The sequence below is a fragment of the Zingiber officinale genome, chromosome 6A (genome assembly GCF_018446385.1).
Source record: "Zingiber officinale cultivar Zhangliang chromosome 6A, Zo_v1.1, whole genome shotgun sequence".
Taxonomy (NCBI): Eukaryota; Viridiplantae; Streptophyta; class Magnoliopsida; order Zingiberales; family Zingiberaceae; genus Zingiber; species Zingiber officinale.
In genome coordinates, this window is record NC_055997.1 from 3,261,993 (window position 1) to 3,288,007 (window position 26,015).

The window sequence follows — 26,015 nt, forward strand, 5'->3', positions numbered from 1 at the left end:
ATAAAAGATATTATGTAGAAACAAGCTACGTCTACCACGTTTGTTGAGTTTGCATGTGTCAACTCCTTTGACTTCAATTTTTACATTATTTCTCACATATATTCACTTATTGTCAGCTTGTACCCGATGATACTCTACAAATGTAGCTCATTCATGAGCTATATGATTTGTTGCTCATGAATTTATATTCCACAGAGGAAAAGAATCAATTATAGCACTGTGCTAGCAATATAATACTCATAAATAGAAAATAAACATGAATCTATATTTTTTGACTCAGTACATTCCCAAAGTGATCATTCTTGCCACAGTTATAACAAATTAACTTGCTTTTTCGACTCAGTACATTCACAATTTTAGTATCAGTATACCATATTGAATCACTCCCACGTGCAATTGTCATCCCATTACCAATAGCCAGGACCTCGAGAATTCAAAGCCTTCGATGCTTCAATTTATGGAAATCATTTGGAATTATTTTCAAGCTTTCAGGAGTCGGAACCATTTTGAAGAGGAGTCAGGGTCATTTGGAGTTATAGTCCATTTTGCTTGTAATGTTTAAATTAATTTGAGATTGTCCTTACGCTTGCTTTCTCCTTGTGTCTTGCTTAATTTGTCTACTGTAATTTCATGTGTGTGTTTAGATTAGCTTTATCATGACCTCAATATGCATTGACATTAATCCTTCTATGCATAACCCTTTTATCAAAGTAAATTAACATTGCTAGGAAGAGAAATCAGAGACGGCGGACAGTTCCCATTTGCTACTCATGGTCAGGATCCAACATATGAGACATTCTAATATCTGAATAAATCATTTTAGCTGAATATCCGGATGCGGAAGCATGCGGAAGAACGAGTGCTTACAATAAAATAACTAAAAAGGAATTGTTTTTCAAAGTAATTGGGCACAAGTAATTGAATGAGAGCAAATCCGTGTAGACGTCATTGCCAGTGAAATAAAGAAGGGGAAGAAATGCAATGACGTTTTTTTACTAATTTCTATGAACCAAACTAAATCAATCGCATTTAATGATGAGCAGAGAAATGAATTACACAGAATTATAGCTTGACATCGGGCCGAATGTAGCTGTTCTGTCTGAAATCGCTGTCGATTGTGTCATCCAGGAACAACGATTATGGAGAGGAGTCCTAATGGTCTTATGGCGAAGTAAGTCCCAGGATCTCTTAAAACTCAGTAAAAGATTAAAATGAGGTCAAGATGATCATGACGTGGTCATTCCAATCTTCAAATTAGAAATGAATTGGCTAATAGAAAACAATCCAAAGTAAGAGTTTTGGATGTGTAATGTGGATATACCTGTGCTTGTCCAAGTGGGCTTTCTTTTATATTTTCTCCTAAGAGGCATGAATCCCATGTCTAGGTTGTGGGGATGCCACGTGAGCCCACACCCTCCATTTATCACGGTATTCATGTTCCCCACTATTGAGAGGGGGAGTCAGCGATTGTATCGAGAGGTAGGGGGAAATGGCTAAGTTGCCAAACCGAGGGAGTCATGCATGATCGAGCTAAAGGAGTCATGACTCAACTAAAGGGGTTAGATATTAGGATGTATACTAAAAGCTTAATTTTTTTATAAACATTTATTTTGAAATAAGAATCACATTGGTCAAATGTCTGCATTTATGTTAAATGTAATTGTCCATTTAATTTATATGGTAGATAACATGGTGTGTGGTATCACACAGAAGATCATGTTATCAGTTCCTTATAAATTATAAATAGTAGCTCACGACCAAGATGGATAGGGACAAACCATTAGAACGGTTGTAGTATAATTTGGTAGTAGTTTATCTTAACTATAAAATTACACTAGTACACTATGAGTGTATTGAGCAGGACCATTTGAGGTTGTTCTTTTTATACTGACTGCATAAAAGAACAGAACCTCTGTTATTATGGAAGTATGTGCTCTTAATCCCGATATAATAACAAACACATATACTTAGTATTTATTTGTTTAATTTATCAATGAGTGAGATTTATTCAGTTGGATCAATAGGCCCGATAAGTTGGAAAATAATATTATTTATATGGTGTGTTAGGGGGTGAATAGCGCTCATGACTTTCAGGCGTTTCGGATTCAGAAAAACTATCGAGTAAAGAAGCGGAATAAAAGAGATACAAAAGAATACCAAGATTTACTTGGTTCGGAGCCTTGGGCGACTCTTACTCCAAGGCTCGCGATCGTTGATCGCTTTCGGTGGGCAACAACTATAATATCGTTAAAAGAGTGCAATTGGATTTTACAATTAATGCACAAGAAATTATACCGACAATAACAAATTGTAAAACTGAATCTTTGGGTTGTCGGTGGCTTGTCGTAGCTTAGTCGGAGCGTCTCGTTAACAGCTTGTAGTAGAAGGATTGCTTATTTCTTGATGTATCTAGTTGCTGGTCGAGATGTGCTTTTATTGGCCGTTGATGGCGCCTCCAATGCCTCATGGAGGCGCCTCCATCAACCACTAAGGCGCCTTCAAGCCAGCATCCAGGGCTCCTTAGCTGTCCTCAAGGGCGCCTCCAAGCTCGCTGCGCAGCCAGCCCACCTTTGCACCCGAGGCGCTTCGAAGCTACATGGAGAGCGCCTTGGGTACTGTTCATCCGAGGTAAACTTTGTATTTTAGTCCCTGCAAAATATGTTAGTCCCAAAAATATCCTGCAGCAAAAAGTTAGTACATAATACACATAACAAAGTGTTTGAAAGTCACCGGACTGTCCGGTTCTGACTTCAAATTTCCAACCGAAAATCGTAAGTCGAACCGACGCCTACTGTTCCATCTTCCAGGGAACGCATCCTCACTTACTCTACTCAGGAGAGCATACCTAATGCAGTCCGGTCCTCCAGACCGATTGGACTTTCTGCCTAGGGTTACCACCCCCTAGGACCTAGGGTTACCATCCCCTAGGATTTTTCGCCACCTAGGGTTACCATCCCCTAGGACCTAAGGTTACCCCCCCCCCCCCTTTAGGATTTCCACCACCTAGGGTTACCATACCACCCTCTAGGACCTAAAGTTGCCGCCCCTTAGGGTTTTCCTCCACCTAGGGTTACCACCCCTAGGACCTAGGGTTACCACCCCCTAGGGTTTTTCCTCCACCTAGGGTTACCACCCCCTAGGACCTAAGGTTACCACTCCTTAGGATTTTCACCTGCCTAACCGCAGTTAGGATTTTCTTGCAAACTCATTTGCACATGTTAGATAACAAATAATCTTAACTTTGAATCTCTTTGCCATTATCAAAACTTGGGTTCGATCGTCTGATGCTTCCCACACCAACATGTTGTTGATTATAGAAGGAAACTGTGTGCTAGTAATTTAGGTTGATGATGTCCTCTTAAGGAGCTCATAAGGATTGTCATGTAAAACTTGCAGGTGGTCCAGTCCGGCATGACAATGAAATTGAGTAGTACTACTTTGGAGCTAGATATTAATTAAGTAGAAAACTAGAAACATGACAAGAAGACTAAAAGGACAACTTATGACTTTTAGCTTCCATGCATGTCCTACATGAATAAAATGGAGAGGAGGTGAAAGAAGTAGGTAAACCATACTTATTGATAATCGTCTAAACAATGCGAAGAGAAGGATGACCAAGTCGAGCATGCTAAGTTGGTTTATTTGTGCATTCATCACTAAAAACTTTAATGGAAGAACTTTGAAGATAGTAGAGACCATTTTTTATACCACCATGAAATAAGATAGTATTTGTTCCTATATTTTTGTATAAGATAATGATAATTATGATGAAATTCAAACACGACATTGTTGTTAAAACAAAATTGACACGTGAAAAGTAAATTTTTTGTAATAGATGGACCATGAAAGATATTGTGTATGTGAAAAGTATGATTAGATAAATAAATATATGTGTTTCTAAGATTATCAATTTACAAACTTGAATTATCGCCTACTTGAATCGTATCTGAGTGATAAATAACTTTAAGTCTGCAAGGATATTATAATCTGATGTGACATGATGTGTTACTCCAGTGTCAATATACCATTATATAGATGAAAACTCTGGGGGTTTACGATGATTAGACATAAATGAGAGGACTTTAGGATAGACTTGTGAAATAGTTAATTATATTATTTTGAAGTTGTAGGACCATCAATGAAATTTGAGTGAACTCGCCTAGGACATTAAATACCATATGTCTAATTTTGAGGCAAATTTGACATTTACTCCGAGTGTATAACCAATTAAATCTTCTAGAGCATTGATTTTCAATATGTCCAATGATGTGGTAGATTTGACATTATTCTAAACTTTACTTTTGGTCCTGATGTTGTTGATTATTTGAAACCGTAAATAAAATAAAAAATGAACAAAATGTGGGATGAGCGTGACTAGCCGCGGAAAGGAATTATTTTGAGATGAAATTGAAAAAGATGAAGTCTATGTTAAGTAAAAAAAAAAGACGAGGAGGGAGATTTTATTTTATTTTTGCCAGAAAAAAAAAAGAATAATAAAAGAAAAATGTTAGGATAGTAGGATTCTACAGGAGATGCGATAGTAGGGTTCCGACGTCAAGGTGGGAGAGGGAAAGAAGGGAAGATAGGGTTATTAAAAAAAAAAAAAAAAGAGAAAGATGGATGACTTAGCTGGTAAAAAGATAAAGCTAGAGAAAGATGTTGAGAGACAGATAGCAGACAGTGGAAAGTTTTAATAATAAAATAAATTGTTGCAGCAGAAGTTTAAACTATTCCAAGAAATCTAGAATTTCAATGATTCAACCTTGAGGCATGTCTCCGAGAGTGTCGCGAAAAAAAAAGAGTATTGGCTTTGATACCATATAAGAAGAATAAGAAGAGTGCATGAGAGCATGAAAGAATATGAGAACAATAATCAATTTTATTATTCATTAGCATTTATTCGAAGAACACTACAATGTATAATATATGAAAATTATTTATTCAATTAATTTATTAATAAATAATATAATTATTCTAATAATTATAATAAAATTATTTTAATAATCTTAAGTCTGATACTACTTTTGATTTGATTAAATCCTGTATACTTTTACCTCTTGCTTCTCATCATCGTCTACGGCTTGAGCTCTCCCCGATGTGGGATTTCTCATCCGTGCATTAAAAAAGGTGAAACCCTCGCCTCCAGGGTCCTCACATCGGATCCACGGTCATTATGAGGAAGGTAAATCGTAGCACCCGAGCTAACATGGGACAGATCGGATGAGATACAGGGATAGGAGATTTATTCCCCCGTTACCACTGAGTTTCGACCCGACGATCTCCTTGCAGCAACTTCCGCCCCATGTCATCTCAGATGACCCACGGGATCATAGGATTTCTCATCCGTGCTTGTGATTCTGGTCGTTTGCTCTTCTTCTTCATCGGCGGCGGCGGCGGCGACGCGGAGGGAGTCCACCAGCGATCGTCCCCACCATGACATGATTTTTTTTTTTTTTCTTACCTACGATCAAACTGGCGGATTAATCAGGAATCAATGGATGTAGTTTTATTCGATTACCTAATCGTCATTTCCAATCCCAATCCCAAAAGGAGAAGGAAATTACGAGGAAACAATCAATCGCCATTTTTAATCCACCATAAGTCGTTAAATTTTTTAATCAAAAGTATTTGATAGTCTTGTAAAATTTATAATACAAAATAGATTAAATTGGGGCCTGCAAGTCCCTCCTCCTTATCCATCAGCGTGTCTTCCTGTCGCCCCAATAAAAATCCCACCTTTCAGCAAAATCCAACCCAACCTTCTTCCACCTCCTCTCGGAGCTGCGAATGTCTTCCCTTCTCCTAAACCCCCACAAAGCCCTTTTCACGGCATCCTCCTCTTTTCCCCTTCGTTCCGACGTCAATGCTCAGATTTTGGTCGCCAGCCGTCGCGCTGCCACTAGAATCGTCGATTGCCGGCCGAGAGCCTCCCGTGATAGCTTCGAGGCAGAAGCACTTCCGGAGACCAACGCCAAGAAGAAGAATGCGAACAGAAAGATCATTCTTTTCGGTTCCTCGCCGCCTCCCCTATCGGAAGAGAGGAGCGGCGCGGCCGGCAATGGGAGAGGGAAGCCTGGGCGGGAAGCTTCCTCGTGGGGTTTCTTCCAGAAGTCGTTGAAGAGAGCTTTGGCGGTCCTGTCGAACCTCCCCTTGGCGATTGCGGAGATGTTCACGATTGCCGCTTTGATGGCTTTGGGTATGCGAGCAATCACTACTCTTGATGGACTATTCATCTTCCTTAGTTTTTCTCAACCTTGATATTTCTCCTTCCCTTGGCATTGTTGATGTCAAGATTCCACGATTGATATTGGGGCAGCAGGAATGATTGAATAATAAATGGGAACAGAATGTTCAAGAATTGCTTTGAATAACATTAGCAATGCTTTAAATTTGTATTCATTTTGAATTATTAGGTACGGTTATCGATCAGGGAGAGGCTCCAGATTACTACTTCCAGAAATACCCGGAGGAAAATCCAATGTTTGGATTTTTTACTTGGAGATGGGTCCTTAATCTTGGCTTTGATCATATGTTCACGTCTCCAGTTTTTCTTGGCCTGTTGATTCTACTAGCATGCTCACTAATGGCTTGTACATACACAACCCAGATCCCTCTTGTTAAAGTTGCTAGAAGGTCCAATTCCTTTGAATTTGCCGCAGAAGCTTCTACTAAACATTCTGACAAGAGCTTTTACTTACTTCTTTATATGCAGATGGTCTTTCAAGCACTCTGCCGAAGCCATTCGCAGGCAAGATTTTGCAGACTCCCTTCCAAAAGCATCTGTCAAGGATCTGGGAATTATTTTGATGGGTGCAGGATATGAGGTAACTACAGAGCATGTTTTAACACTGGCTTAGCAAGTGATACACATGCCATTGCAATTTGTTGGAACATCTTAAAACATTACAGAGTTAGCTGATGGAGCAGTAAACTGTTAGGTCTTAGTATTTCCTCTCTGGAGCTAACCATTGTTGTTGAAGATTTTCCATGTTATCAACAACTTTCGCATTCAAACATTTTCGGTGAATGATCTTTGATGAATTCTTCACTCTTTTAGATTCTGAGTAGACAACATAGGAATTGCAATCTCATGAATGATGTATAATTTACGATGAATGACGCTCTATTTGACAAAGTAACTAGAACTTTATTTATTTTGAGCATGCTGCTAGATGTTTGTCGTGTTGTTTGGTGCTATAGATAGGTAATCCTAAATTGGATTTCCTGGTAAAAATAAATATCACACACTGACAAACAAATGACTTATCACAATCATATTTTATAAACCGGAAGGCAGGGCGTGGGTAGACAAAATGATCTTGTAAAAACTTGGTTTAGCATATAATTCAATTAACAATTTTCTCATATCATAACTAGTTCTAGCTTCTAATTGTGCAGGTCTTTCTAAAAGGACCATCTTTGTATGCTTTCAAGGGAATGGCAGGCCGATTTGCTCCTATTGGTGTGCATATATCCATGCTTCTGATCATGGTAGGAGGTACCCTCAGTGCCGCTGGAAGCTTTCATGGTTCTGTGACTGTTCCCCAGGGACTTAATTTCGTTGTGGGTGACACTATGAATCCCAATGGTTTTCTTTCTTTTCCTACTCAATCCTTCAACACTGAAGTTCATGTTAACAGATTCTACATGGATTACTATGATAGTGGAGAGGTAGTTCATCAGAACATGCTCAAGTTATGTTTCAAGTTTTTGTATCCTTATTCTTTCTGATTCCTGCGATGTTAACCTGTATGTTTCTTTCGGTTATCTAGGTGTCACAATTTTACTCTGATCTTTCACTATTCAGTCTTGATGGAAAAGAACTGACGAGAAAAACCATTCGGGTAAATGATCCTCTAAGATTCAGGGGAATAACAATTTACCAGACTGATTGGGGATTCTCAGCGCTCCAAATTACAAAGAATGGTGAAGGTCCTTTCAATCTGGCTATGGCTCCCTTACAAATGAATGGTGAAAAGAAGCTTTTTGGAACCTTCTTACCTACCGGCGATGCTGATTCACCAAATGTAAAGGGAATGTAAGTTAGCTATAATCTTGCATATCATTTACAAAACTCAGGCTCATCCACTGACTTGTTCCGGAGAGAATTCAGATCAATGCTTGCTCGCGATCTGCAATCCATTGTCTTGTATGATCAAGAAGGCAAATTTGCTGGAGTTCGCCGGCCTAGCTCAAAACTTCCAATCGACATTGATGGTACAAGAATTGTAATCGAAGATGCTATTGGCAGCACTGGCCTTGATTTGAAGGTATTCCTTACAGTTGCAACTATAAATCTCCATTGAGACTATCAAACAAAAATCAATTATTTTCACTCCCTATCTCCAGACCGATCCAGGGGTGCCCATCGTATATGCTGGATTCGGTGCTCTGATGCTGACAACTTGCATAAGCTACTTCTCTCATTCGCAGGTCAGTGTGTGTCCTTTGCCGGTTAATGCTATGGAAGAAATGCACTTTTTTTTTTCTTCATTGAGTCTATTGGTGCTGAGCTTTGCAGATATGGGCTTTGCAAGATGGAACAACAGTTGTGATTGGAGGCAAGACCAACAGGGCGAAGCTCGAGTTTCGTGATGAGGTGAACGGATTACTAGATGAAGTACCGGAACTTGTTACTATCGACCAAAATTTGAATGGCTGATAATGATTTGCTTCACTTCTGGTGTTGCTCGATTGGAGTTTTGATACAAACGGATTATCATTGCGCCTGCATTCTCCTTTCCCTGGCAAGGATCCATGCTACACTGGTTATCCAGTAAGAAACAACATTCTATCTAAACCTGCAACTCCAAGATACCTGCTCATACATTTCAAGTTGCTCTTGTATAGAAAAAAAACATTCTATCTAAACCTGTTAAGCTGTATAAATAGATTGATTGAGCAAACCAAAATACAGAGAATAATTGTCATAAATTGGCTGCTTCATTTCTCAATTTGTGGCTTAAATCATAGCAAAAGCAAACCAGCTTGATAAAAGTAGGATTAATTAAATCTTTTGGGGAGAAAGGGCCGACACTAGGAGGGCTGTAGCGGATCTATATATATTTTTTTTAATATTAAGGAGAAAACAAGCAGAGCATCAAACATGATAAAAAGAGGACTGGCTATGCAGCTATGAAACAAGTTGGGTTAGCCATAGTGCGATGATAAGAGGCAGTAGGGTTCGAAACTCATGCATGGCAGTTTATACATTCACGGTGTTTGAACAACTCGTGATGTTGGGTGTATTGGTGCAGATTATACTAACAGTCTAATTTTGATATATGACAAATAGATTAAAGTTAGATGCATTGTTTGTCTAACTTTTCTACCAAGTGTATAGGAGTTGACTGGTAAGGACTTGACACTAGGTTGAAATCCAGCTGGGTCCGCGAGACTTGATAGCTGGTGAGAAATCCAGCTAGGTCCGCGGGGCTCGATAGCTGGTGCGAAATCCAGATAGGTCTGCGGGGCTCGATATTTGGCGGGAAGTCTAGTTGGGTCCGCGGGACCTGACAATCGACCGAAGTCCAGTTGGATCTACGGACCTGACAACTGGCGGAAAGATCTGGTGGGTCAGAGGCAAGTCGAGTGATTACAAGTGATTAAAGGTAAGCAACTGTAGGAGAGATCCAGTGAGGACGCATTCCCCGTTGAGGGAACTACAAACGTCGATCCAGTTTAGGTTCATTTGGGAAACCTGAGCTGAGACCTTGACTAGATTCTGGTCTCGAGGAGATATGGTTTAATTACTACTTATATTCTATTATGTTGTGCTAACTCTGTTTTGCAGGGGGAAAAAAAATCTATTTTTAGGTTGTCTAGGACCAACCTTTTGTTGGAGCAATCCCAATAGTCCGTGCGACCATGTGTTTTGGTATTTAGGCAAAGAGTTTAAGTTAAGTTCACCCTTATATTTGATATGTGTATGTGAGTGTGCAGGTTTGCAGGATACACATGCGACTCATGTTGACGGCTTTGAGTCCGGTGAAGGATGGAGCATCCGAGGGACCGTGGACAAGGCAGCAAGGACAAAGGCCGAGGAAAGCGACTTCGAGACATACGCGAAGGATGACATTGGAGACGAGTCGCGGGCTTGTATGCATCCGAGGGGCGAGAGCCAAAGGAAGTAGCCTTGAAGGCAAGAGGTCAAGGCTGCAAAGAAGCGTCAAGTGGTGAGTCATAAGGGTGAGGGTACGAGTGCACGAGAGATTGTACTCAGAGTAAAATCCTAGTTTTAAGGTTTTATTGTAGTGTTGCTGTAGCAGTATTGTAGCGTTATTGTAGCAGTCGACTGCATGTTTTAGCAGTCGACCGTGCAGTCGACTGGTGCAGTCGACCGTGCAGTCGACTGGGAGCGAACAGAATGCTTCTGTTCGTTCAATCAATGTGGATCAGTCGACTGGTATCGAGCCGTTGGGATGTAACGGTCGAATTCCACAGAGGGCAGTCGACTGCATGTTTTGGCAGTCGACTGGTAGACGGAGTTTTCAACCCGCGGCCTATATAACCAAGGCTTAGAAGTTTGGTTATCCTTGACGAAATTAGTGGTGGAAAATCCTAATTAGTAGTCTACTTGTTCTCAAGTGTTTGTGAGTGTTGTGGTGAGGTTTCTCCACCCACAAGGAGCTACTTGAGATAGCTGGAGTTTGTCGAGGGCTAATCCACCGACGGATCGGGATCGTCCACCTCAAGGACACGTCGTGGAGTAGGAGCCCTAATCTCCGAATCACGTTAAACGAACGTGTTAGCAGTTTGCCTTTCCTTTCTTAGTTTTAGTCTTTAGATTGTTTGTGTTGTTTGTATTTTCGCTTGCGCACTAACATTGTAGAAGAAGTGAGTATTTGGGGGTGTCGTCTATCCAACCCCCTTTCTAGCCGGCTACTGATTCCTCATAAGTAGTATCAGAGCCAAGGTCGCACTTCACCGGACTAATTGCCGAGAAGAGCAAATACAAGAAGATGACCGGTTTGATTGAACCTCCAAAGTTTGAAAGAGGAAGTCTTGGGGACATCACATTTTGGATGATGAAGATGGAAGTCTTCTTCGACACGGATTGGGACACCATGATGATGATCAAGGACCCGTTCGAAGTCCCAAGAGACAAGAAGGGAAAAAGACTCCGACCACGACATTGGACGGAAGAGTAAACCTCACGATCAGAGGCAAACTCAAAGGTAATATCAATCTTAATAGATATATTACTGTCTAATGTGATGAGTGGTGTAGGTGAATATAAGAACGCCCACGATTTGTGGAGCAAGGTGAAGATGGTTCTACGGGAAGAACCTAAACCTACACAAGAAGAAGAAGAACCCAAGGAGATGAGTTTAATTGCTCAAGTTGAGGAGGACCAAACGGAAGTTGTGTCATGCTCAACATCTGAGGAGGAGAAGGAGGATGAGGAAGCATCATCTACCTCCTCAAAGGTTGAAGAAAATCCAAGACAAGTGAAGAAGAAGAAGAAGTCTTGGAAGTCAACCTAGTGAGCACCTCGACCGAAATAAAGTCAAAAGACAACATCATTTGCTTCGGGTGCAATGAGAAGGGGCACTACAAGAGTAGGTGTCCATTGGGTAAGAAGAAAGTAACTCCTAAACCTATTCAAATTAATTTAAACACTAACAAGGGTTGTAGGAATAAAGAAGTTCAAAAAAGGAGAATGTGCATTGTATGCTTCACATATGGGGAGAAGGGACACTACCACACAAAATGTCCCAAGAAGAGGGATATCAAGAAGCTTGCGCATCTAAAGAAATGAGAGAAGAAGAAGAGAAGCAAGAGTCAAGGGGGAGCTCCAAAGGTAAAGGGTAAGGTAAACTCTAATTTAAATTTGAAGTCAAATTTAAATTCCTCCATGCATACTAAAAATAATTGCTATTATTTACCCGTGCATAACTTCAGATTTAGATATCATGATAGAAATAGGGTAAAGGTAGATCAAAACCCTAGGAGACCAATTCATGATAACTCTAGAAATGGTAGACCTAAGGAGGCCCAAGGCATTAATCCCAAGAAGGGGAGACATATGCCTAGAAAAATGGGTAGGTTTAGAAATGTCCATGGTGGACATGTTGACTCCAGGTTTAGGAACCTAGAAAGGGAAAATCAAGTTTTGAATGCAAAACTTGATAAGTTGGAGAAAACCTTAGAAAGATTCAATGTTGGATCTAAGGGTTTAGTTATGGTGTTGGGTAGCTAAAGACCCAACAATGATAGATCGGGTTTGGGATACCGATCTAGTGTCTCCAATGCTAAAGGAAAGTCATATGCTAGGGTTGCATATGATTATAGCAAGGAGAAGCCAATAAATGGCAAGGGAAAGTCATTTAATGATAAGGTTAAATTAATCAAGGACAAGGTGTCCAGGATTAAGAAGGTTAGGTTTGTAGGAGTGTCACCGGAGGTGCACTGATGTGACCTATCTATTGTGGATGAGTCACCTAGGGAGGTGACTAAGGTTAAGAGCTCTAGGGGGAGCTCTAAGAGTTAAATTGGGACCCATGGCTAATGGATCTCAGATGGGTTTTACTTGGGAGTCTAGATAAGCCATGGAATGTGCTAAGTGGTTTGGAGACGGACTTGAGTCTCAAACCTAGAGATTTGACATAATTGGTTTATGTTTCATGCTTAGAAATATGACATTGGAGTCATATAGCATGATAATTGGGTTTTGATGTATATATTCCATATAAACCAATGCTAAGGATGCATTATGGGTTAGTATGGGCAAATACATCAAGAGGAAGCCAAAACTAAGACTTTAGGTCAAGGTTCAATTGAACTTTTTAGTTAGTCTTGTGTTTTGTGTCAATCTTGGGATTTGTGATAAATATATTTATATATATATTTTTCCCAAGTAGACATTGATAAAATAGGCTTCTCCATAAAATTTGAGATTTTTTGGAGGTCTGTGGAATTTCTAGTGCATTTCTGAAGTTTCATAAAAGACTGATTTTTGCATGAATAGTGTACCAGTCGACTGGTACAGTTAGCAGCCGACTGGTAACAGTGTTTTTTAGCATAGAATGTCTCTGTAAGCTCATTTCGATAAGGTCAGTCGACTGGTACTTTTTGCAATCGACTAATACCAGTCTGAAAGTGTTTTCGGCACTGGATTTTGATCGGGTCAGCTTGTATAGATGTATGAGATCCATGGGGGATAAATACATGAGTTTAGGGTCAGTTGGATGATAAGTTTTCAACAATTGGAATATTGTTAGAAAGCTTTTTGGATGTTAGGCAAAGGGGAAGAAGTAAGGTTTAGTTGGGAAAACCTTAGTGCCTTTGCGTAGGGGGAGCCTTGTGATAGGTTCTTAAATATCCCTGTAGGAAAATCCAAGCTCATCGGGGAGCATAAGTGTAGGGAGAGTCTTGGGATAGGTTCAAATGCATGTTACATTGTTTTTGATTCGACGGTGTAAGTCCAAGTGTGTAGCCTTGACAACGTAAGTCCATTCGGCGGTGTAAGTCCAAGTGTGTAGTCTTGGCATCGTAAGTCCATTATTTTTAGCATGTTTATTTGCTATTTGTTTTCCCTAACTTAAACGTATTGCCAAACATCAAAAAGGGGAGATTGTGGGAGCAATCACAATGGTCCGTGCGACCATGTGTTTTGGTATTTAGGCAAAGAGTTTAAGTTAGGTTCGCCCTTGTATTTGATATGTGTATGTGAGTGTGCATGTTTGTAGGATACACATGCGACTCATGTTGACGGCTTTGGGTCCGGTGAAGGATGGAGCATCCGAGGGACCATGGACAAGGCAGCAAGGACAAGGGCCGAGGGAAGCGACTTCGAGGCATACGCGAAGGATGACATTGGAGATGAACTGCGGGCTTGTATGCATCCGAGGGACGAGAGCCAAAGGAAGTAGGCTTGAAGGCAAGAGGTCAAGGCTGCAAAGAAGCGTCAAATGGCGAGTCATAAGGGTGAGGGTACGAGTGCACGAGATATTGTACTCGAAGTAAAATCCTAGTTTTAGGGTTTTACTGTAACGTTACTGTAGCAGTACTGTAACGTTATTGTAGCAGTCGACTGCATGTTTTAGCAGTCAGCTGGTGCAGTCGATCGTGCAGTGGACTGTGAGCGAATAGAATGCTTCTATTTGTTCGGTCAATGTGGATCAGTCGACTGCTAGTTTTAGCAGTCGACTGGTATCGAGCCGTTGGGATGTAACGGTCGAATTTCCACAGAGGACAGTCGACTGCATGTTTTGACAGTCGACTGGTAGGCGGAGTTTTCAACCCACGGTCTATATAACCAAGGCTTAGAAGCTTAGTTATCCTTGACGAAATTAGTGGTGGAAAATCTTAATTAGTAGTCTACTTGTTCTCAAATGTTTATGAGTGTTGTGGTGAGGTTTCTCCACCCACAAGGAGTTACTTGAGATAGCCGGAGTTTGCCGGGGGCTAATCCACTGACGGATTGGGATCGTCCACCTCAAGGACACGCCGTGTAGTAGGAGCCATAATCTCTGAATCACGTTAAACGAACGTGTTAGCGGTTTGCCTTTGCTTTCTTAGTTTTAGTCTTTAGCTTGTTTGTGTTGTTTGTATTTTCGCTTGCGCACTAACATTGTAGAAAGAAACGAGTATTTGGAGGTGCCGTCTATCCAACCCCTCTTCTAGCCTGCCACCGATCCCTCACACCTTTTATGCAGGGGAAAGCTGCTGAAGAAAAGGGGTCCAAGCGCCCAGAAGAAGTCTGGGCTCCCGGAGCTGGTCCAGGCACCCGGACCAAGCTCGCTCGGGCGGGTCGCAGATGCCTAAGCGGTCCTGGCGCTCGGAGTCGGTCCAAGCACCCGGACCTGAAACTTCATCCATAAGCTGATGTGGAGCGCGTCGATTAGCTGAGCCACGTGGTCTAGGTGCTCGGAGGGGTTCTAGACGTCCGAAATGGACCTATATAAAGGCCTTCGACCCGGAGCTTCAAAATAACAACTACTACAAGTTTTCTTTTTGCTCGGTACTCCGAAAAGGCTCCTGCAACGTTGTTGCACTCCACCGATAACTGACGATCAAGAATTTTCAATTCTATTATTGTTATTGGTAACTTTTTCCAGTTTTTGTACTTAACTCCTGTAACCTTTTGCGAACTGCTAGTGGATTGCCTAACGAAAGTACTCGATGAGTGTAGGTCTTAGAGTAGGAGTTGTCGAAGATTCCAAACCAAGAAAAACTCGATTTGTTAGCATTGGTTCATCTTATTCTTCCGCTATGTATCTATTTTAAAATCGAATTTTCAACGACTACTATTCATTCTCTTTCTAGGGTTCGTTTTGATCCTACCAGATGGCCGACTATAATCCATCCGCACTTCACGTATTTACGTTAGTGATGGGTAAAAAACTTTTGTCCGGTCGATCATCATCAAATTAATCAGATTGAACAATTTAATACCTGAATTAAAAACAAAAGTTGGGTTATTTGATAAAGTTAAGTAAATATTACATCATTTTCATTAGAATTCCATCAATTAATAATATGCATGTATTAAATCTATCTCTTTTTTCCCCTCAAATTCAATAAATAAATTATTACCATTATTGTTATTATTTCTGTTTTTCCCCCTCAAATTCAATAAATAAATTATTATCATTATTGTTATTATTTCTGACTAGTATTTATTTACTTTAAATTTAACTTATAATTTTTATTTATACTATTATTAAAAGGGGAAAATAAGAAATTCCTTATATTTTTTTATTATAAATAACTCATTTAAAAAAAATAATTAAAAGGGCATCTTATATTTTGAAAAACCCCCGTTATCTAATGTTATTAAAGCAGTTTTAATTCGTCATGCGCCTATGATCTGTGTACTTGCATGAACCTCCCTTTCATATTTATGGGGTCGACACTAGGGGGTCGCTAAGGTAACAGATCTATCTTTTATTAAAGCAGTTTTAATTAAAATTGCTTTAAGTAATTTGATTAAAATGTATAATAGTTTTAGTCAAAACTATTTTAATTGTATTAATTTCTATCAGAATTCATTTAATAATATTTGATTAATTTTAACTAAGTTGCATCGCTTTTAACTCAATTAAAATAATTTCAATTAATATTTAAATAATTTTATCAATATTAAAATAATTTCGATTATAATTATTTAATAATTTTAGAACAATTTTAAATTAAAATTGAGTGTCCTTTTAATAGTTTTTAAATGATTTTTAAAAATAAAGATCACCTTTTGATTTTTTTTCCTTATTAGAAATAAAAATACTCATAGGATTACACTAACATCGATATATTCCATTCATAACGCTTTAAAACGCCGTTTTATGTGATATAACAGTTTGTTTCAGACCTCTCTCTCTCCTCCAAGTCTCAAAACCTATCCACTCCGGTCGGTTACCCCTGACCTCGCCAAGAGCAAACTCCAATGGCGACTTCCTCCCTCTCCTCTCTCACTGTGGCCTTCTCTTCATCTCTGTCCTTCTCCACCTCCGTGTCCTCCACGCCGTCCACCTTATCTTTCCCCCGGGCACGGATTCCTCGTGCCGCCTCGTCTCGCCGGCAAAAGCCGATAGTCGCCGCCTCTTCTTCCCTGACCCCAGTCGGCACGGTTGCAGGGAGTGCTTCCGTCTCCGATGAGGAGGTCGAGGGTGTGAGCCTTGAGAAGTACGTGAAGTCCCGTCTTCCCGGTGGGTTCGCCGCGCAGAGGATCATCGGGACTGGGAGGCGGAAGTGCGCCATTGCCCGCGTCGTTCTCCAAGAGGGAACCGGGAAGTTCGTTATCAATTACCGCGACGCCCAGGTGTGTTCGCCGATATCTGTATTTTTTTCCCCCTCCATCTATTGTTAGTTACTTATAATATCTGCTTAGAATGTTCATTAATATCCTAGTGGAAATACTTTTGAGACATAATAAACTGAATGATTAATGAGATCTCATCTACGAAAGGAATCGTGATGCACGATTGTTTCCTGAGGCCAACTTTTGCCTGATCCCAGATATATATATATTTTTCTGAGTTTATCTTGTGACCTATTTGATACTTCCGTCTATTCATCAAATGTAGAAAGCCTGTACTTGAAGTGTTAGAGATAACTCATCCATCTTGTTAATGTGAAAAGGCTTGAATTTTATAGCCTCAGTAGAGGAATTTAAGGAGTTAAAAGTTATATGGAATTTTTCAGTCTTCGTTTGAGGCATAGAAAGGATTAATCAATATGAAAAACTGATGTTCATCCTGCCTATAAGGTTCCTACCTGCTAAAGATCAACATGTTCATCATAACAACCTCCATATAGCATGCTAATTGAAACATCTTTTCCTATTTTAAAAAAAAAAATTGAATCATCTATGACCTTCCACCTAAAATTGTAATCAGGCAGTAAAATTCTGGAATAACATAGTTGAAAAACGTTCTTCTATTTTTTTGTGTTGAAAAAAGACTTTTTCTCTTCGACCCAAGTTCTAACTAAATGAATTCATTTAGCTATCTTATGATTGATTTTTTATGTCAGTGAACTATATTGAGAAGCACAGGAAAACATTTACAAAGTACAACTTCTAGGTTGATGCCTTTGGACGACATGCTAGTGTTTATAGAGTCCAAATACTATTTTTAACAAATCTTGGAAAGATTGGAATAACTTTAATTCATTAGGTACATAGTTGAGTTTGGTTATGTGATTTTGTTGGTTCCACTAGGAAACTTATTGCTTATACCATCCAATTGATTCAAGAAAGAAAGCATAGGGGGCCGTGGAAGTTTTATGGCCACTTTTTTACTTACTATGTGCAAGGCTTATATATATATATATATTTTGCTTTTATGGAGAAGGAAAAAGGTAAAGAAACAAAGATAGTTTTTTACCATGATTCCATTGTCTCTCCTAATAGCTTTTACTAACAAGGCAATGAAATTATGACAACTGAGAGATTCATTGCTCACCTTCCTCCAGATAAACCTCACTAGCTGCCTGCATGATGTTTTGAATATGTTATACATCTCCATGATGTTCATTTTGCAAAATAAAAGGGTACAATGACAATTAAGTTGGTGGAGCCACTGAAGTAGAATGTGACAATCTACTAGGGGAAGCTCACAATTCACCATCTATTTTGAACTTTTCAAAATTGCATTGGGTTTTGTATGGTTTAGAGCTTGTTCCCTACATAAAGCATAATTTTTTTTTCCTTTTATTTGTTGAGAATTTAAGTTAAATTGGGTTGCTGGGTATTTTGGGTAACTATGTGTAAGTGACATGTTTGGGATGAGTAGGATGCTTCATAGGTATTTCATTGTCTAGCTGGGTTCAGTAAAGGCAAATTAAAGATTTTCCCACTATCCGATTCAAGGTTTTGGCAAACTTCAGGTTGGGCTTGACATCCTGCACTGGTTAGATTGTATAGGTTTAATATTGTCTTAATTTCTTTTTTCCTACATACTTTAGTTTGTAAAACTAGCTTAGACTTTCAAAAATGATTTGCACCTTTCATATTTTGTTAGGTGTACTACACAGCACCACCTGGCATCCATGTGGCAAGTGGTTTGTTCCCACTTGAATGTGTGCAATTGTTTGGCAATTGACCTAATGGAATTTGGCTTAAACAAACTGAAAGGATCCTTCAAAATTTTAAGAGGCAAATTGGCATTTCAAAAATTTTAGTTCATTTTGCAAAGTGATTAAAGCATAGGGGCAGTGTGAAATTTTGTCTTTCTCATGGATGAAAACATTGTGGTAATTTGATTGTTATTTAAATAGAAGGGAGTAAGATTGTTTGGGATTCAGTGAATCTCATTCATCTTACTGAGATGGGTTTATAGGATTATCAAAAGATACACTAAATGCTACCATCCACGAGCAATTAGGTGAAGCTTCATTATATATATAATACATATGCATATATATTATGTATGTGTAGGTGTTAATGTGATATGAAAATGTTCAATGATTGCCAATACATTTTATATTTTAACAAGCTGAATTGACTGGGGTTGAAGGTATGCACATTGGAGTCCAATGAAATTCTAGCTAACATAGTTAAGTGTGATTTAAGAGATGTGAATATTACAAATAATATAGTTTACTTAGAGTAATATGATCCATGTAGCCAATCCAAATGTCTTGGACTAGCATAGCATTCATAGCTTGTCATATTTGAAACTTAATGTTGTATTTGGTGATTGTTACAAATATTAGTCTTTGATTGCGTTCAATTCAGTCCATGTAGCTGATCTCAAATAACTTGGACTAATGTGGCATGCTGATCGTACCCTACTTGAAATGAAATGTCGTATTTGTTAATTGTTGTTCCCCACTATGTCCTTTCTATATGAGCAATAGAAACAATGTTGTTTGGAATACATGTTAGTACCTGCTCATATACATTATTGTTTGGAATACATGTTAAATACTTGCTCAATTCTTCTTTATGGTTCAATCCAGATATTCATATTCATAGGAGCTGCCACAATTTTACTAATAATCAGAATAAAATTCAGGAGTATTTACAAGGAAATCCTCTGTGGCTGCAATACATCAAAACTCCCTTCTTGACTTTAGAATATGAAAGCAGCAATATTATGTATGTGTAGGTGTTAACGCAATGTGAAAATGTTCAATGATTACCAATACATTTTATATTTTAACAAGCTGAATTGACTGGGGTTGAAGGTATGTACATTGGAGTCCAATGAAATTCTAGCTAACATAGTTAAATGTGATTTAAGAGATGTGAATATTACAAATAATATAGTTTACTTAGAGTAATATGATCCATGTAGCCAATCCAAATGTCTTGGACTAGCATAGCATTCATAGCTTGTCATATTTGAAACTTAATGTTGTATTTGGTGATTGTTACAAATATTAGTCTTTGATTGCGTTCAATTCAGTCCATGTAGCCGATCTCAAATAGCTTGGACTAATGTGGCATGCTGATCGTATCCTACTTGAAATGAATTGTTGTATTTGTTAATTGTTGTTCCCCACTATGTACTTTATATGAGCAATAAAACCAATGTTGTTTGGAATACATGTTAGTACTTGCTCATATACATTATTGTTTGGAATACATGTTAAATACTTTCTCAATTCTTCTTTATGGTTCAATCCAGATATTCATATTCATAGCAGCTGCCACAATTTTACTAATAATCAGAATACAATTCAGGAGTATTTACAAGGAAATCCTTTGTGGCTGCAATACATCAAAACTCCCTTCTTGACTTTAGGGTATGAAAGCAGCTATGATGTTTTCGTAAAAGCTCATGGAGGAGGTCTCTCCGGTCAGGCCCAAGCAATTTCTCTTGGTATTGCACGCGCTTTACTTAAAGTCAGTGAGAACCACAGGGTTCCTTTGAGGAAAGAAGGCCTTCTGACTAGAGATTCTCGAGTTGTTGAGCGGAAGAAAGTTGGTTTAAAGAAGGCTCGAAAAGCTCCTCAATACTCAAAGCGTTAAGAGTATATTACTGAATCACTCTCCCTTTACATTATTTGTCAATTTTTAGCACTAAGCATACTACCAAACATTAAGGGAATACACGCTTCCAAAACTAGGGCATCTATACCACCCTAGTTGCTCTCTGCTGTATGACCTTTTTATCCATCATATTCCAACAACATTTTGGTATCATGTAAGCATGATACTCGGTTTCCAATTCAAGTTGTGGATTGTTTTAGACAGGCTTCTCCTGAGTCGAACTGGGAAAAGCATTCGGTGTTTGTTGTAGCATTGTAATTCCAGTCTGCTTCAGTTGGTTCATTGTTTGGTGAATGTTGCAACTCGTTAGAGTTCTAAGCTTCTATTGGATTGCTGCGAGTGTTCCCCGCTTTAGAAAGAATGTTTCGAAATTGGATATATGAAATAGGTTGTTCACATGTGGTGCTCTATTTGCTTTACCCAAATGACAAGGTACTATCCACCATGTTCTATCTATTCATTTCATAGTAAGTAGAATACGATGTTCATTTCCTCCCGACTAGATGTTTGACCCACACAATAGATGCGAAACACCTTCTCTAACATTTGTGCAATTTAGGTACATGGGCATGTTATTTGTGCTCTCCATGGATCTAGAGGACTGATTCAACATAGAACATGAAGACGAAGTTTGATATTGGCTTAGGGGAAAAAAGATGGTATTAACCAGAGTGCAAGCAAACATTTTCGATAAGAATCCAAATGATACGATGAGGTTCATTTCATCACCACCATTGACGCATGAAATTTCAAATGCAAGAAGCAATTTTTGAGAGGCAATGACATAATTTCTTACCTTGAGAATACGGGCGGGTTTAATATGTTAGGCGTTTCTGAATTGTCCTTTATTTATAATTAATTTTTATAAATTAAAATAAAAATATAAATAATAATAAACTACTTTATATTTCCTTTATATAATCCAATTTAAATATTAAAATTTTAAACGTTATATGAATCTAAATATTTAATTATTTTCTTACAAATTTAAAATTTAAAAACTTAAAGTTGGTGTAGGATTGATGACGTGCTAAAAATTCATTTGTTTATCGAAAAATTTCAAATAATACAGCGGAATAAAGAACAAAACAAAAGCAATGTTAATATAATTTTTTTTATTTGGTTCGGAGCCTGTGACGACTCCTACTCCAAGGTCTGCGATCGTTGATCGCTTTCGATGGGTAATCGTTAATAGTTCGGAAATCTTTTACAAGTAAGCAATTACAAGTATTGAAAAAAAAACAAAGTATACCAACAATAAGGAATTAGGAATTTGTTCGTCGGTTGTTGGAGCAGTGTTGAAGAGAGCAGTTGTTCGTTGTCGAAGTAACTGGTCGAGCCCTCCTTAAATAGCCAAGCTAGGCCTAATCCAGATCCACTGATCTCGGGATCAGGTTTGACTTATCGCTGATCGGTTGATCGATTCGCTGGTTCAATCGACTGATCCCCTGGTTCGGTCGATCGATCCTGTCTGAATCGATCCGTCTTCCCGTCCAGATTCAGCTTCGGATGAGTCCTCGTTCGGTTGATCGATTCTGCCATTCGGTTGACAGATCCCGCTATCCTCGCTAGCTTATCTAGTTTGATCCGATCAATCCGGCCTGATCTCGGTCACCGTATATCCACTGTTCGGTCGACCGATCCTTCGGTCGAACCCATTCATCTGGCTAAAAATCTATCTACTTGCTTAGACGTTCGGTCGACTGATCTCCGGTTCGGTCGACCAATCAAGGTCGAAACTAACTCTGCACAATTGTTAGTTTCCTGCAAAACAAAGTTAGACAAAATAGCAAATGATATATAAATCAATAACTTGACAGCCTTCGGATTGTCTAGTTCTGATTTCGGATTTCCTCCGAAAACCCCAGGTCGAACTGACATCTACTGTTTCCTCAACGGGGAACCCGTCCTCACCTACTCCTCTCAGGAGAAGTTACTTATTGCTAGACCGGTCCTCCAGACCTACTGGATTTTCTGCTGGATGTCCGCTCCATAACTTGTCCAAACTTTCTGCCTAGGGCTACCACCCCCTAGGACCTAGGGTTATCTCCCCTAGGGTTTTCCATAACCTAGGGTTACCACCCACTAGAACCTAGTGTTACCTCTCCCTAGGATTTTTCATAACCTAGGGTTACCACCCCCTAGAACCTAGGGTTACTGTTAGGGTTGATTTGTAGCTAGGGGTGAATAGCTCGTCGTGCTTCGTTTGCTTGCTTCATGTTGTTCATATGCGCGGAAAGAACTCGAAACAAAACTAACAACACTAACACGTAGATTTACTTGGTATCCATTGTTGGGACCGATGTGCCCGCTAGAGGGGGGTGAATACTGTCTCGTCGTGCGCTCGTTGGTTGCGTCTTGATGATGATATGCAGCGGAAATAAAATACAAAATTCACACAACGCTAACAAGTAGATTTACTTGGTATCCACCTCAAAAAAAGGTGACTAATCCAAGGATCCACACACGACACGCTCCTCCACTATGAAAACCTCCTTCTCGGTCGCAGCTGGAGGCGGAGAAGCCTCATACAAACTCACACACAACAACACAACTCACACAAGAAGAAAATACAAGATATAAATGAAATACACCCTTCTTCTTGCTTACTTGTTGCTTGTTGTTACCTCTTGAACCTTGGAAATGCACCCAAGCGCCTTTAAGAACTGGCGGTGAAGATCGGAAGAAGCTCGCGTGAAAATCGCTGAAGATCGCAGGAGAAGAACGCAAAGTTTTGGCGAAGAAAACGCTCTGCCTAGGCTATATACAGTGTCTCCAATCGATTGAAATCAACTCCAATCGATTGCCATGTCAGCACCGCTCCATCACAATTGTCCATCACCTGCATTCTGCTCAACAATAACTTTCCAATCGATCGACCGATTGATTGGGACTGCCTGAATCGATCGCTCGATCCATTCAGCGCCTTTCTGTGCTCTCGCGTCCGCGTGAGAGCTTCTGCTGCCCAATCGATCGACCGATCGATTGGCAACTCCCAATCGATCGTCCGATCGATTAGGAAAGTCTCTGTTCTTGTGATTTCACATCCCAATCGATCGGCCGATCGATTGTGCCTTCCCACAATTGCAGCACAATCCAAATCGATCGACCGATCGATTTGGACCCTGTTCAATCGATCGCCCGATCGATTGAACACTCTAAACTTGACTCAAACTCAAGTCCAAAGTCTCAAACCCAACTTCCGGTCAACCGTGACCTGTTGAGTCTCCATGCCTAGCATTTGGCCACACCCGACCAACCTCGAACTAGCCTTCTAGCCTCCTCCATCAGCCTTGCGTCCCTCGGATATCTCCCCATCCTTCACGTCTTGCCTTCAGGAGCTTCCTTCGGCCTCATCCTAGTTGTCGGGTCTTCCTTGCCAAGTCATACCAGGATTTACCTTGCCAAGACCACATGCTTGGACTTTTCAATTGCCTGGCTCCTCACCAGGACTTTCTCCTTTGCCAAGATCACACTTGGACTTTCCAACTGCCTGGCTCCTCACCAGGACTTTTTCCTGTCTAGCTCCTCACTAGGACTTTCCCATTGCCTGACTCCTCACCAGGACTTTCCAAATGCCTAACATCTAGTTAGGACTTTCCCAGTCAAGTCTCCTATCAATCTCGACCTACTTGACTTGTAATCTCATCAACCTGGTCAACCCTTTGACCATCTTCATAACTGAACAATTGCTCCAACAATCTCCTTATATTGTCAAACATCAAAACTCAAATCTTGGCTCAAGCTTGACTCAACTCAAGCTTAGTCAAACTGGTCAAACTTGACCTAGGGAAATTGCCCAACATCCACCTCAAGAAGATGTGACTAATCCAAGGATCCACACACGATGCACTCTCCACTAAGAAAAACACTCCTTCTCAATAATTACCGAAGGCGGAGAAGCCTTGTACAACCTCTCAATACAAGAAAAAAGAAATACAAGCTAATACAATAACAAATCTTACAAGATTTACAATGAGGAACTCTAGCTTGCTTCTCCTTCTTGTTTAGAACGCCTCTTGACCTTGGAAATACAGCAGCACCTAACTCTAAGACGCTTCAAGAACTGGCGGTGATAACCTGTGAGAATCGTGAGAGAAGACCGTGGAGAGATGCCGAGTTGATGCAAGAAAGACAACTTTAAACTCGACACTTCCTTCGTAATGGTCACATTCCAATTAATTGACCAATCGGTTGCGGACGCTTAAATCGATCGGCTGATCGATTCATAGCGCTTCTGTGCTCTGTTGGAAATTGCTTGAATCGATCGACCGATCGATTCAGGCTTCCTCGTGCCTGCGTGATAAAACCAGCCCCAATCGATTGCTCGATCTATTGGCAGTGCCCAATGATTGGCTGATCAATTGGGAAGCTTTTATGCTCGCGATTCAGATGCCCAATCGATCGGTTGATCGATTAAGCTGCTATTTATCGTAGCACTCTCCTAATCGATTGGCTGAACGATTGGGCTTCGGTTCAATCTATCGGCTGATCGATTGACCACCCTTGACTTGCTTAACTCAAGCTCAAGGGTCCCCAATTCCAACATCCGGTCAACCGTGACCTATTGGAACTCATGCCTAGCATCCGATCAACCTTGACCTACGGGACTTTTTTACCAAGTGTCCGGTCAATCCTTTGACCCACTTGGACTTTTCTCCTCGTGCCAAGTGTCTGGTCAACCTTGACTCACTTTGACTTATCATCTCATGCCAAGTATCCAGTCCACCATGACCCACTTGAACTTCTTTCTACCAGATGTCCAGTCACCCTTGACCCATCTGGATTTCCTTTTGCCAAGTATTTGGTCACTCCTTTGAACTACTTGGACTTCCCAACACCAGGTGTCTGGTCAACCTTGACCCACATGGATTTCCACGTGCCTGACTTTATTCACTAAGTCTTTGCATTTGCCTAACTTCACTCACCAAGACTTTCCTACTGTCTGACTTCACTCACCAGGACTTTCACCTAACTTCACTCACTAGGATTTTCCCACTGCCCGGCTTCACTTGCCGGGACTTTCACCTACCTAGCTTCACTCACTAGGTCTTTCACCTGGCTTCACTCACCAAGATTTTTCAACTGCTTAGTTTCACTCACTAGGTCTTTCACCTGTCTAATCTCCAGTTAGAACTTTTCCAGTCAAGTATCCGGTCAAACATTTGACCTACTTGACTCTTCTTCACATCTAACTGATCAGTCCTAGACCAGAGGGGAATTGTATCAACAATCTCCCAAATCAGACGATTGCTCCTGCAATCTCCATATATTGTCAAACATCAAAACCCAAATATCGAGACTCAAACTTGAGTCAACTCAAGCTTAGTCAACCTGGTCAACCTTGACCCGAGGATATTGCACCAATAATTTCCCCCTTTTTAATGTTTGACAATATCTTAAAGTTAGGCTAATCTCATAACCTCAACTTCTCTTCATGCCAAATCATGAATGAGGGTTTCCTTCATTCTCTCCCTTTCCTAGAGGGCAAACTCCCTCTTAAGGTAATGAAGGTCTAACTTAAACCCTACATTCTCCCCCTTTGGCACGCATCAAAAACTCTCCTTCTGAAAAG

At 40.0% G+C, this 26,015-nt stretch overlaps 2 protein-coding genes across 2 annotated transcripts; both read left to right on the forward strand.

Moving 5' to 3' along the window:
- The first annotated feature begins 5,701 nt into the window (after window positions 1–5,701).
- Window positions 5,702–8,946, forward strand: LOC121995597 (cytochrome c biogenesis protein CCS1, chloroplastic-like). Its single transcript, XM_042549325.1, has 8 exons — window positions 5,702–6,196; window positions 6,414–6,633; window positions 6,713–6,824; window positions 7,399–7,671; window positions 7,773–8,038; window positions 8,114–8,270; window positions 8,350–8,433; window positions 8,522–8,946. Exons 1-8 carry the CDS (start codon window positions 5,788–5,790, stop codon window positions 8,660–8,662), a joined length of 1,662 nt encoding a protein of 553 aa, XP_042405259.1. The 5' UTR covers window positions 5,702–5,787; the 3' UTR covers window positions 8,663–8,946.
- A 7,360-nt stretch (window positions 8,947–16,306) lies between these two features.
- LOC121995598 (30S ribosomal protein S9, chloroplastic-like) lies at window positions 16,307–20,639 on the forward strand. Its single transcript, XM_042549326.1, has 2 exons — window positions 16,307–16,762; window positions 20,132–20,639. The coding sequence occupies exons 1-2, from the start codon at window positions 16,388–16,390 to the stop codon at window positions 20,417–20,419; spliced, it is 663 nt and encodes a 220-aa protein (XP_042405260.1). The 5' UTR covers window positions 16,307–16,387; the 3' UTR covers window positions 20,420–20,639.
- Window positions 20,640–26,015: the final 5,376 nt, after the last annotated feature.

Coding starts and splice junctions, on each gene's coding strand:
- LOC121995597 (XM_042549325.1), top strand. CDS start 5,788: ATGTCTTCCCTTCTCCTAAACCCCCACAAAGCCCTTTTCACGGCATCC. Junction 6,197..6,413: donor TGCCGCTTTGATGGCTTTGG/GTATGCGAGCAA, acceptor TTGAATTATTAG/GTACGGTTATCGATCAGGGA. Junction 7,672..7,772: donor ATTACTATGATAGTGGAGAG/GTAGTTCATCAG, acceptor TCGGTTATCTAG/GTGTCACAATTTTACTCTGA.
- LOC121995598 (XM_042549326.1), top strand. CDS start 16,388: ATGGCGACTTCCTCCCTCTCCTCTCTCACTGTGGCCTTCTCTTCATCT. Junction 16,763..20,131: donor TCAATTACCGCGACGCCCAG/GTGTGTTCGCCG, acceptor AATACAATTCAG/GAGTATTTACAAGGAAATCC.